This window comes from Rhinatrema bivittatum, chromosome 2 (assembly GCF_901001135.1).
Source record: "Rhinatrema bivittatum chromosome 2, aRhiBiv1.1, whole genome shotgun sequence".
Taxonomy (NCBI): Eukaryota; Metazoa; Chordata; class Amphibia; order Gymnophiona; family Rhinatrematidae; genus Rhinatrema; species Rhinatrema bivittatum.
In genome coordinates this window covers 464,739,829-464,753,430 of record NC_042616.1, presented here as the reverse complement: position 1 = coordinate 464,753,430, position 13,602 = coordinate 464,739,829, and the positions used below count along the sequence as shown (strand labels likewise).

The 13,602-nt window shown below is 42.9% G+C and overlaps 1 protein-coding gene across 8 annotated transcripts in view; it reads right to left on the bottom strand.

Moving 5' to 3' along the window:
- Positions 1 to 13,602, bottom strand: part of RELCH (RAB11 binding and LisH domain, coiled-coil and HEAT repeat containing) — a 500,624-nt gene that overhangs the window by 53,430 nt on the left and 433,592 nt on the right. For all 8 annotated transcript variants that reach the window (XM_029590486.1, XM_029590488.1, XM_029590489.1 and 5 more), the window contains one exon: positions 12,185 to 12,273. In XM_029590486.1, the coding sequence (XP_029446346.1) occupies positions 12,185 to 12,273 (89 nt within the window). The remainder of the gene's footprint in view (positions 1 to 12,184; positions 12,274 to 13,602) is intronic.

Sequence of the window (13,602 nt, the reverse complement as noted above, 5' to 3'; positions counted from 1 at the left end):
CTATTCTAATAATTATATGAAGAAATTCTATTCTGATATTCCACATTGAAAGTAAGCTCAGAGTATTATTGATTGCAACCTGGAACAATAGTTGCAATCTATAAAGTAATGATGGGGTCTCCACTAGGAGGCGCTATGTTATTCTACAAGTTATATTATATTATTGTTTTAATAATTCTGTTGTATAATAGTTTTTATTTTTCAGATCTGCGGTCCTCATGCCTTAAGGAAACTTCAGTTTTATTTTCTTTTTCACAAATTTTTACAGAATTCTGAACCTTATAATTTTTACTGACAGAGGTTGCTACATCTAAAGCAATCCCTCCCAAACCTTTTCTTGCAAATCCAAATTGATTTTATTAAAATTGAATGATAGAATTGATTTCTTCAAGGTTAAAAAAGTAAGAATTTCACTTTAATCCTTACCTTAGTAATTTTTTGCTGTATGCCAGTTTTTAATATTTTCCAGATTGACGCTGCCATGAAGAGATGTGAAGATGAACACTTTGCAGTTTATTTTAACATTTTTCTAACGCCTTTTGACTTTTGATTTTTGATCCTTGATCTATTTTTGTTTTTGATAACTTTTTGATAAGATTTTTAGCTCATATTATGTGTTATTTGTTGTCTGTCTTGATGCCAAGAAGACTATGAATGAATATTTGCAAGATGAATGAATATATGTCAGTCTTGTGTAGCATATGTTTAATGTAATGTCTAATATACTTGTCATTTGATCCTGCTTACTGCAAATGACTTTTCCTTTAAATGATTAATTTACATTTATTGCTATTTTACTGAATGAAAATTGATCACTGCATAAAAACTTTCTTGATAATGGGGTTCCCTCTGTTCTGAAAAATGGCTCTGCTTACTGCAGCCATTCCTTTGCATGAATTTTGTCAATAATTGAACATTAAATACGTATTTGGCATCCCCTACAACACCACAGGGCAAGCCATTGTGGAGAGAGCCAATCATACCCTTAAGAGCTCTTGAAAACAAAAACAAAAAGGAGGGATAATTGCCCCTGGATTTCCCCCTAAGAAGGACTGGCTGAACAAGAACAAAGTATTGTTTTAAATCACTTTAAATCATCCAAACATATCAAATTTAAGACCACAGCCATGAGTAATCATTATGGGACTAGGGTTAGTCACCCACAGCCATCAGTTTTGTATAGAATATTTAATGTCTGGTACGGTCCCGTTCCCTTAAAATGGGGAACGAGGATATGTTTCTCTGCTTGCTTCCACAGGTATCAAGCCGTGGAACGATGGAAAGGTGTCCAGGTCTACAGGACCCGATCCCCAACTTCTCCCTGAGCCTCCACAGCCCTCAGAAGGACAGAGACCGGACTCCTTGCAAAAAGCAGCACCACATGACCTGGGGACAGATCAAGGCCCTATCCAACCAATCTGCACAACTCTTAGAACAGCAAGGCCTTGAGAAAACTCCAGAGAACTTATTAGCCGCTTTTTCTTGCCTGAATGCCAACTCATTAACAATTGTGTTCTGCATCCTCCTCCTTTGCCTTATTTCTCCAGCTATGGCGATTTCAGAACAAGGACTCTGACAGAACAACATGTACATCCTCTGCACAGAACTTTTCACACCTGTTGAATCGAACAGACTGTTGATTCTGCACACACATGCCAACCCAAGCCTGCGGAGAACTACTGATGCATGCTGTACCATTTAACCTTACAGTATGGACTAATTATCCTTTACAGAGAGGTTTTCATTAACTCTCCAGTTAATAATACCTTACTACACATTGGTAGCTGTATTCAAGAGACTGCCGCTCTTTGTTGGGACTATGATACAGGGGATGGGAAGGGAATTCAGGTGGGAAATATCCATATTGTAACTGGAACATTTGTATTAATCACTGAACACTTGCATAGTTATACCACATATGTATGCAATTGGCAGATTTCAGGATGTGCAGTGGGAGACCCAAGCAGGTACAGAAAGTATAGAGGGGATGAAGGATTTACCCTTTGTAGTTATATAGCCCAAATGATAACCAATGACATGTCCACTAATCTGTTAGGAAACATATGGATGTTATGTGGGCGTAGAGCATATATGTACATTTCCCCAAGATGGAGAGACAGATGCACTTTAGGCTACATCCTCCCCTCATACTATGCAGTCAAAAATTTACCCAAAGCAAGGCTCCGTAACAAAAGGGAGGCGATAAATAATCCCATAGAAAAGTATACAGAAACTCAGATAGCTAGAAGCCTGTTTCCCCCAATGGGGACAGCTATGAATTACAGAGACTTACACATCTTAGCTAACTGGACTACTGCCCTATTTAATCAGACAGTCCATGCATTAAAACTACTCACAACAGAAGTTTCTCAGATTAGAGAAGTAGCATTACAGAACAGCTATACCTTAGACACTATTTTAGCTTTAACATTAGAAACCATCTTAGCCTTAAAGGGTGGTGTTTGTGCATTAATTGGATCTCATTGCTGTGTGTACATATCAGACTATAAAGCAAACCTCACACATACCACAGAGCAGATAGAAACCATGGTTGCTGATGCACCACTTTCAGACAGAATACCAACTTCTCCATGGGACTGGCTATGGTCCTGGCTCCCTGATATTTCTGGTCTCAAAAGGGTGATTTCTATTATAATTACTGTAATTATCTTAATTATTTGCCTGTGATGCTGTATTCAGTGCATACCCAAACCTCATATCCATATTGAAACCTTGCTCTCAGCCCGAATACAAAGATGTCTTGTAAGATGCCTAATGGGGAATCATGAGCCCTGCAGAGTTGGCACACCACCTGCACCAGCTCTGGGTGATATGGAGATTCAGAAGCTCATCGACAGCTGGCACACCACGTCGAATTATAGCTTTCTTCTCTCCATAATCCCTCTTCCCCTATTTCCAGCCCATACCAAGACATAACAGATTTCAGTAAGGGTCTAAAGCTTTACTGAGCTGCCTAAATAAAAACAGAAAGGGTGAGATGTGGGAAATATGCGCTTGCCAGCAAGCCATTTCATCAGGGTTTAAACATTAACTTCCCTTCTCCCTGACATTTGCCTGAATAAAAGCATCACTTGTGCTTAAGTCTCTGCCTAGGAAAGGATACCTGACTTCATGTATTTCTCTGGCCTATAATTAATCCTGTTAGCCTGAAAGAAGGGCTGGGTTTTCCCTAGTCAGAGGCAGGACAAAGTCAGGAGGTATGGATTTCAGCAGCCAATGATATGATCCGTGCACACCCCCTGAGCCAAAGCCAATGGTGTAATGACTCTTCTGTTGCTATGGGAAAGTAGCCAATCATGTAATGACACATCATCTGCCTTTGTATGAATGTGCAATAAAAGGAAGAGGCTCGGGAGGACAAACCCTCTTTGCCTTCTCTCTTCCTGCCTGCCATGAAAGCTGTCTGATGGGCCTATTCATTACTCCTATAATAGCCATTAATGGACTTCTCCTCCAAGAACTTATCCAAACCTTTTTTGAACCCAGCTACACTAACTGCACTAACCTCAAAGAGATTTTGAAGTACAGACTGGCTGAACCTTTTATTACGTCAGCCAACCCTATCTAGAAAGTAGTGAGAAGTGATTGTGTGGAGAGAACTCCAAGTCGCAGTCTTACAGATCTCCTTCATGGGAACTTCCCGCAAGTGGGCAACCAACATTGTCATGGCTCTAACAGCATGAGCCTTGACATGACCCCCAAGATGCAGTCCCGCCTGGACATAACAGGAGATGCAGTCTGCTAGCCAATTGGATAGTGTCTGTTTGGCAACAACAACTCTGAGCCTATTCCTGTCAAAAGAAATAAAAATTTGGATGGACTGTCTATGGGCTCTTGTCCGCTCCAGATAGAAGGCTAAGACTCTCTTGCAATCCAAATTGTGCAGGGCTTGTTTGCCATGGTGCAAATGGGGCCTGGGAAAGAATGTTGGCAGTATGATTGAATGGTTAAGATGGAAATCTGTCACCACCTTAGGCAGGAACTTAGGGTGCATACACAAGACCACCCTATCATGATAAAATTTGGTATAAGGTAGATAAGTCACTAAGGCCTTGAGCTTACTGACCTGCATGCTGAAGTGTCCGCCACCAAAAATATGATCTTCCAGGTCAGGTACTTCAGGTCATAGAACCAAAGAAGCTCAAAAGGAGCTTTCATCAGCTGAGCTACCAGCACACTGAGGTCCCAAGACAGAGTGGGAGGCCTGTATGAAGCGTACAACTATTGGCTTTACAGAGATGGGCTCACCATCTACAATTTTGTGGTATGTGCCATCTGCACTAAGTTGAACTCTAACAGAGTTGGTCTTCAAGCCAGCCTCCGACAGATGTAGGGGGTAGTCAAGCAGTTTCTGTGAGGGGCAGGAGAACGGATCTAAGGCTTTCTGCTCATACCACATGGAAAACCTTCTCCACTTCAGTCAATAGAACTTTCCTAGTGGAAAGCTTTCTGGAAGCCACCAGGACCTGAGACACATCCTTTGAATGATCATGCGGCTGCAGAATTAACCTCTCAAAATCCAGGTTGTGAGCGACAGGGAAGTAGGTTGGGATGCTGCAGCTTGCCCTGATCTTACATAATGACATCTGGGAAAGTCTCCAGACTGATCAGTTTCCGGATGGACCACTCCCGAAGGAGTGGAAACCAGATCTGTCTCGGCCAATGAGGGGTTATGAGAATCATAGTCCCTCGGTCCTCACGAAGCTTCAAGAGAGTGTTCGGGATTAGAGGAATCGGAGGATACACATACAGAAGACCCCTGCTCCAATATTGCACAAAGGTGTCAGAGGCTGGTTTGCCATCTGACCTGTACAGGTGACAGAAATGAGTCACCTTCCTGTTGCAGGGGGACGTGAACAAGTCCACATCTTGATTTCCCCAGAGGCGGAAGATCTGGTTAACTACTCCCTGGGTCCACGGACCACTCATGGGGTCTGGAGGCCCGACTCAGTCTGTCCACTATCAAATTCTCTGTTCCGGCCAGATACATGGCCCTGAATAACACCCGTAGGACAGGCCCCAGGACCAGATCTGGAATGCTTCCCGACACAGTAGGTCCAAACCTGTGCCTTCCTGCTTGTTGACATATCACATCGCAACTTGGTTGTCTATTTGTATCAGGTCAATTTTGTTAGACAGCTGATCTCTGAAAGCCCGTAGCGTGTATCTGATCGTCCAGAGCTCAAGGAAGTTCATCTGACACCATGCTTCCTGGGCAGATCATAGGTCCTGGGTGCAGAGCCCCTTTACATAATCTCCACCCCAAGATGGACACATCCGTGGTTAGTACAATTTGGGTGGAGGGATTTTTGAAAGATATTCCCCGTCCAAATTAGAGAGAACCTGTCACCAGGACAAATAGTCTCGGAGAGACGAAGTAACTTGGATGTGAGCCCGGAGGCTCTGCGTGGCTTGGTGCCACTGAGACCTCAGGGTCCACTGGGCTCTACTCATGTGTAAGTGTGGGCCATGTGGCCCAACAGCCCTACCATGAGTCGAGCTAAAACCTGCTGGCTCTGTTGAATCATCGCTGCTATGGATGCGAAGGTGACAGCCCTGGAATGCGGCAGGAAGGCTCTTGCCTCAGCTGCATCTAGCAGGGTTCCTATGAAATCCAATCAAGGTGACAGGCTGAGGTGGAACTTTGGGTAGTTGATAACGAACCCTAGTGATTCCAACACCTAGATGGTCAAGCACAAGGACCGACTGGACCCTATCTGAGAGATGCCCTTGACCAGCCAATTGTTCAAGTATGGGAAAACATGCACTCCCCAGTCTGTGGAGGTGCGCCCCCATCACCGCCAGACATTTCGTGAAGATATGTGGGGCCGACGCTAGCCTGAATGGCAACACTCTGTACTGGAAGTGCTGTTTTCCCACCACAAATCTGATATACTTCCTGTGACTTGGGAAGATCTTGATGTGATTGTCTATGTCCTTTAAATCGAGGGAGCATAACCAATTCCCTTTTTGCAGGAGGGGAATCAGGGTGCCCAGGGAAATCATCTTGAACTTTTCTTTTTTGAGAAATTTGTTCAAGGCTCTTGTCTAGGATGGGACTGAGTCCCCCTGTCTCTTTGGAATCAGGAAGTACCAGAAGTAGAATCCCTGCCCTCTTTGCCTTGGTGGGACAGGCTCGACTGCTCTGGCTGTTAGGAGGGTGCAGAGCTCCCGTAATAGTACCTCCTGATGCGCTGTTGGTACCCCTGACAGATGATGGACAGAACCCACTGGTCCAAGGTTATACTGGGTCAGCGATCCACAAAGAACTGTAGCCTGCTCTGACCGGGGGGATCCAGCATCTCAGGTACAGGTGGCTGTCTTATGCTCCCTATGATCCAGTCAAAACCCTGTCCTAGGATTTGGCTGGGGAGCTGCCTGGAGTGAGTTTTTCCTGTACCTGCGGGCAGAGATTCCAGCTGCAGAGACTCTCGATACAGTCTCGAAAACATCATAGGTTGAACAAACCTATTTTCCACACTCCAGACCCTGACCGCACTAGCGATAAGAAGGGGTCTTGCTGTTGTTGAGACAGTTGCTTGGTTGCATTTTGCACCTGCTTCCAGAGGTTGCCTGAGTATTGGCTCATACAGAGCTGGTAAGAGGCAATGTGGGCAATGAGCATGGCCCCTTGGAACACTTTCCTCCCAAGACCGTCCATTGCTCTATGATCCTTGCTCGGGGGGCACCAAGGAGTGGATATGAGAGCGCCTGGCCTTCTTGAGAGCAGATTCAACCACTACAATTGGTTGACAGCTAATGCTTCTTGAATCTGGTAGCCTGTTGGATGAGGTAAACTCCATCTGCCTTCCTGTTGATGGGAGGTACTGTGAGGGGGTAAATCCAAGATCCACAGCAGAAACTCCTTTAGGATCTTGTGCACCAGAACTGCCACAATCTCTTTAGGAGCCTCCACAAAGTGGAGGATTTCCAGCATCTTATGCCTGGCATCCTTCTCTGTCATTAACTGAAACGGGATGGCCTCCACCATCACCGGTACAAAACTTGCGAAGGTCAAGTCCTCTGGAAGAGACTTCTTTCGCTCATCTGGAGGAGATGGTTCTGAAGGGAGACCTTCCGAGTCCTTGGAGGAGGATTCCGTAGTGTCGTCCCCCCAGGGGTCATACGGGGCCCTCATCCTCACTGCAGGGGATGGGGTCCTTGGTGCTCGGCCTTCATCCAGAGGCACGGGCATCGGTGGCACCGGTGCCAGCAAAGTTGGACGGGGGCTGCAGGCCTTGGTGCCCCTGCCAGCCTCGACAGAGCTTCCTCCTCAGAGGAACTGGCAACGAGCACCATATTGGTTGGGGGAAGCATTGGAGCCAGCCAGGCATAGATGACCTCCTGGGAACTGCCACCAACTGGGTCGGTAACACATCAAAAAGATTGCTGAGCCATTCCAGCAGGGCAAGTGCCGGCACCAGCACAGTCTGTGCTGTAGGTTTGATGCCCTACATCACCCGCTGCACTGCCACCTGGACCCTACACTCCAGTTCCTGCTCGAAAGTTGCCAATGCCAAAACCAATTGGGAGGCAGGAGGAGAGGCCAAATCTTTCTCGGATCCCTGAGGTGGATCGGCAACTAGCACCAGGACCGATGGAGACTGCGCGGACCCCTGGCATTGATGGAGGATGGGCACTCCTTGCATGGGGTTCACATCGGGGACATCATGACATGAGCGGGCACCTTCCCGAGCCAGGCACTGTGCATCAAGGGTGACTGGTGCCAATGCTTCCCTGGCTTCCCTCAGTGCTCGGCCTGGTCTTTCCTCGATGCCAAGATCAATGGTGATGAACCCATGTCCTTGACCTGGAAGAGACCGATAGTGACCTGACCCTGGCAACCCTATCAGCCAAAGGTGTCGATGGAACAGACGGCCCCCGTAGATGTCAATGGCTCGGTGTCTATCAGTGCAACTCCAAGGTCCATTGGTGCCGATACCGGCGATGCTGAAGTTGATGGCTCAGATGTTCTCAACCCGAAGAGCTTTTCCATCTTGTCGAGCCAAATGTAATGTCCCTTAGGGGTCATCTGGGTGCTTAAGCAGCAACCCTGGACATCATAGGATGCCCCCAGGCAGAGGACACACATCTCATGGGGGGTTCATGATAGACATGGTCCTCGGACACTGGGGCACAGACAAAATCTGGATGAGGCCATGACGAATGAAAAGAAAGGGAAAACGAGTAACAGTGACGGCGGGCAGTTGACACAAGCGGGCACCAAGGTACCGCCGCCATGGGGGGGGGGGAACAGAAGCAAAATTTAACTTACTGAACCCTCGAAAAACCTGACTGAGGAGACTAAAGGGAACCTAGAGGGACCCGTGTTTGATGAAACCTCAAGAAAACCTGAAAAGAATGGTGGAAATGTTTCCAGAGGCAATTTCTTAAAGAAAAGCCACGAGCTCACTCAACTATGATTCAAAAGCTCTGCAGAAAAAAAGAAGAAGAGGGACCCCGCATGGTTTAGGGGATGCTGTGCATGCTCAGTGTGCACAATCAAAGTTTCAGAAACGTTGTCATAAGTTTTCTGTGCCGGGCTCTATCCGATGTCACCCATGTATGAGGACTACCAGCTTGCTTGTTCTAGGAGAAGATGTTATTGCGTGGCGCGTGTGGATGACATCAACTGTAGGGGAATCCCCTATAAAAGCAGTAGTAGTGTGGCGCGCTGAAGTTTTGCGCCCTAAGTGGCCCACACCTTAGAACTGCTTTTTCTCCCTGCAAGATATGGGAAATAACAGAAAGGGGAAAATTACTTCTTCCCTGATGGCATCAATCGCAGTAAGGGGAGTCTCATCTTATTCCTTTAAATTCTTCAGTTTTTCTTGACTTACCAGAGTTGTCTGAGACCTCCTTGAGCCCAGACTTTTGCCCTCCGTCTGGTCTTGCCCAATGGCATTTGTTAGAGGCTGGAAAGATTGATTCAGAAAATGGCCTGGGTTCGATGGGTAAACTCCAAGAACTCTGGCACTTGGAACCAATGACAATCTCACTTATTTATTTTAGTTATTTAGTTATTTTATATACCATTGTTCCAAGTGAAGATCACAATGGTTTACATAAATGACAAGCATCCTTAGATCATTACATTATGTCGTAACACGTATTGGTAAAACACAAATTTTTGTAAGATACATTTTGGGGTTACATATACTTTGATAAGATTCATATTTTGGTATGATATATGCATTGGAGGAACTCAAGTGGGTCATATGAGCTAGGATGATGTTCTTATACATCTCAAATGAGGGAGGGGGCAATAGGTTAGGGATTCTGTTTAGTAAATTTTCATGATTGTATTTATTTATTTTATTTAAATTCTTTTAATATACCGATGCTCAAGACCATGTCTTATCGAACCGGTTTACAATGGAACAGGGGGAGAACCAATAAACAAACAACTACATCGTATTGTTTATTTATTTATTTATTTTTTAGAGTGCTTTTTTTCTGGCATTTCTACTAATGTGGGACTAATTGCCTTGATGTTTCTGTCTGCTTTAGGAGCTCAGGCAGCTAATTAGGCCTCTATTCCTGTTCCCGCTATCAAGGAGTCTGGATTTAAGAACTATACAGAAGGCTCTTCTGAATGGTTGGATATCTCTCTACAAGATATATGGAGGATGATAACCCACCTTGAATTAACTGTATCTCAACCTCTGGCTCAATTATGTGCTTCTTCTAAATTATCTAATTTACATTTGAGAGTTGATGCTGAGGTTTTACTTTTGTCTCATTCAACTGCCAATAATTCTCTGCAGTCAAATGCTGCAGCAGCAATTAAGAACAGTTTGAATTTACATCTTCACCAAGAATCAGTTGAGAACAAGATGAGTTTTACATATCTCCGTTTTCTGAATTATCCTCAGTCACGGTTCCTATCTGGAGTAAAGTTCATATATGATAGAAGTCTTGCATTTTTCCTCTGAGAAAACCTAATTTCCAATTCATATTATATTGCTAATAGAAAGATTGTAACCTCACAGGATGGGTCTCTTGATATATTAGCATCTTTTGACAGTTCCAATGTGTCTTAATATCTTTTAACATCTCAGGACAATATTACCTCACGTGCTACTTTTTTGTATCTTTTGCCCTTGATTGTGACCGTGATTTAGTATTTCATCGGTATTTTAAATATAAAGCTGTTTCATTTTGTGGTCAGAAGGAAATGATTTGTCTGACATCTGCAGGGAGACTCAGGAGAGAGGGAAGCAATTTCTTTCTTAAAATGATGTGCTCTTGCCTTAGGTACCGCCTCCTTCCTGAGATTTCCTTGCAGATGTGAAGCATTGTTTCAGAAGAATAAGCTTACTTTTCCTTCATCCTTCTCATTTGGAGACATTTTTGTTAGATAAATCTCGGGCAAACTGATATGAGTTTAGGTGGGTCATTTAGGCAGTGGAAGTTAATTTTTCCTTACATTTTCTTCCTTTTCCCCATTTTTATGTGAAAATTTATGTGGATGTATTTCATTTTTATCTTTCACAAAATTGTATTCTTATTTATTATGCATTTATTCTTTATCATATCTCATGAAATGACCTAAAAACCTAAAAATAAATAAAAGAAGCCCCTGATGCAGGCAACTATATGTGCCAAAACATTGCAATGTTGGGCGCCTTCAGAAATCAGTAGGAGTTTATGATAATATGCAGAGCATTGTGGATTTAACAACAGCTGAAGAAAACAGCATTTGAATTAATTTTTTGAATCATCCATGTGTTGTGTGGTTTTCAACCTCTACTCTGAAGTACGATAAGTGTTTGATCATTATCTCTGATTAAATTTTATCTGCAAGAAAAAAATATACAAAAAAAACTAGGCATTGCCAGAAGATACACTACCTTGGTAAAGTAGATGGTAGTGGTTGGGCTGATAGATTATTCTCTATGGCTATGATACCTGCTCTTTGGCAAAACGCGACTTTATGATACCAGCTCATATAATTATAATATAGATATATTTTTGGGAGATCTTTATCTTAATGTTGCTCTCTTTCTGTGCATTGATATAACATTTGGAACATTGCTTCAGCTTCCTTGTGTTGTGATAGCATAAACTTTTCAAAAAAGCTTTGTCAAGGCCTGGCCACAAGTACCATGTTTGGCTACATGAGCTTTCTCCCTAGTCGATGAGACCAGCTTTGAGCTGGACTTACTTGATCTGGTCAGGCAGGCCCATAGCTTTTCTGCCACTAGGGGGCAAGCAACAGGAAGTTAAATTGTGACCTTTGCCTAGATACTGGCACTTGGCATGATGATCTATTAGGGATATTGCTAGCAAATACTTTAGGGACATCTTAAAGTTGCTGTCTTGCTTCTTGGCTATGGTAAAAACTGATGCAAATTTAAATTTTTGAAGAATTTTCCAAAGAAGAGGAGACTCAGTGAAAAGAGAAGAGGACTTCACAGAGATCACTGAAGTTGAACATGAGTCAGGTACCATAACTCATGTGATGGCATGTAGCAGGGTAAAAAATAAATAAAACTTTAAATGTGCTGAAAATCTAAGGTGACAAAACAGGGAAAAGACAATGAAAAGCTGAAAATGTCCCCAAATAAAAAAATGAAGACTGGCTTATGATTCAAAATGCTGATGGAAGTGGTAGATCATCTTCCCCCAATGATGGAGAGACTAAAAGCTGAGGAGCTATGTGTCTGCCAGCATGTGGAAAAACACTGAGCATGCTTAGAAAACTTTATTAGAAAGCTCTGATATGATCCTTTGTGCTGATACAATAGATACACGAGCCATGTGGCTTCCATTCCACATGCTTGTTGTCAAAGAAAAAAAAAATATCCCACCTCTAAAACAAAGAAATGATAGCAGCACAGACAATTCTTCTATGGCTCTTACATGCTGATGCTTCCCAAATTGAAAGGGTATTTTTGTGTGATCATCAACCTTTTATACAGTGTCTCCCTTGCTTTCAGCATACCCAAGAATGCTGGAAAGTGGGAGAAAACAGACTTACCTGGAAGTCTGCCCTTCTGCAAAAATTCTAATTTAACACCACTCTATTCAAGAACTTCACATCAGGCAAACCTGTATTTTTGTCAGTCATTAAATGATCAATAAAGCACCTTCACCTTTAAGGTCAATTAAAAAAAATGTTTAATGAGTCATCTGTTTGTAATAATCAAAAGCTGCTTACCTCATGCTCTGGAGAGAGATGTTCCATGTCAGTTCGTAAACACCTGAGACCAGGTAAAAAGTGATTGACCATTAAATCCTCTGAAATAACTGAGCTATAGTTAAGGCATTATTCATTACTATTGTCAGTTTCAAATATGAATAGTTTTACTCGAAGGCAAAATACAAATGGCAAAGATACATACATCAAACTGTCTCGTAATCTTCAGTGCTATAAAGCATATGGATTTATTTTGCAGATCTACAGAATAAACGATTGTGACAAGGCAGAACCTTTCAGGAAATCAAAAAGAAACCAAAGGACTGAAATTAAAGTCGCAGTGCCTTTTATTTGTGCCAATTTTAAAATCTTCTACAACTAGGATTATAAAGCTTACCAAAATAAGGAAGAAAAGCTTCCAGGCCAGATGTTTTACTCTCTTTTTTTGGTCTGGCAGCTTCCACCCATGCCTTTGAGCGCAATCAGAACCTGCTTCTTTTGAGCTACCCAGCCACGATCCTTCATTTGCACGTGCCCAAGAATTCTTTCCCTATTTTTATATCCACTGTTCAACTCAGACCACTCATTGTAGTGAGTATTCTCGGCCAGGTACCATAACAAATTGTGGCTTACTCTGGAACCTGACTATTGTGAACCCTTAAAGGTGAATTTTCAAAAGATTCCTGCGTAAAATAGCATATACTTGTGTATATGCTATTTTACAAACCACAACATGCTACTTTTGCACATTCCCAAAGATTACATGTGCCAATCATGGTTTTATAGACCTACATCATATCCCCCTCTCAGCTGTCTCTTCTCCAAGCTGAATAGCATTAACCTCTTTAGCCTTTCCTCACAGGGAAGCCGTTCCATCCCCTTTATCATTTTGGTCACCCTTCTCTGGACCTTCTCCAGTGCATCTATATCTTTATTGAGATACGGCGACCAGAGCTGAACACAGTACTCAAGGTGTAGTCTCACCATGCAGCAATACAGAGGCATTAAAACATTCTCTGTTTTATTTACCATTCCCTTTCTAATAATAATTAACATTGCTAGCTTTTTTAACCACTGCAGCACACAGCTTATGATTTGAATGTACCATGTAACTACAGCATGGATTCTTTTTCCCTACATAAATCACCTTGCATTTGTCCACATTAAATTTGATTTGCAATTTGGACGACCAATCTTCCAGTCTCGCAAGGTCCTCTTGCAATTTTCCACTATCTTCAGGTACAAAGGACAATTTTAATGACTGGTTACAAATTACCAGTAATAGATCTGACTCTGGTTTAAAACTGGACTGATTTCAGGATTAGATGTTTAAATGCCTGCTGATTTGAACTTGAAAGTTCTGCTGAGTGCTTATTAAAAATCTTGTTTCGTCTTTAAGACATTTGGAACCTGTCTTAAGTTTCTTTTGCAAATTAACT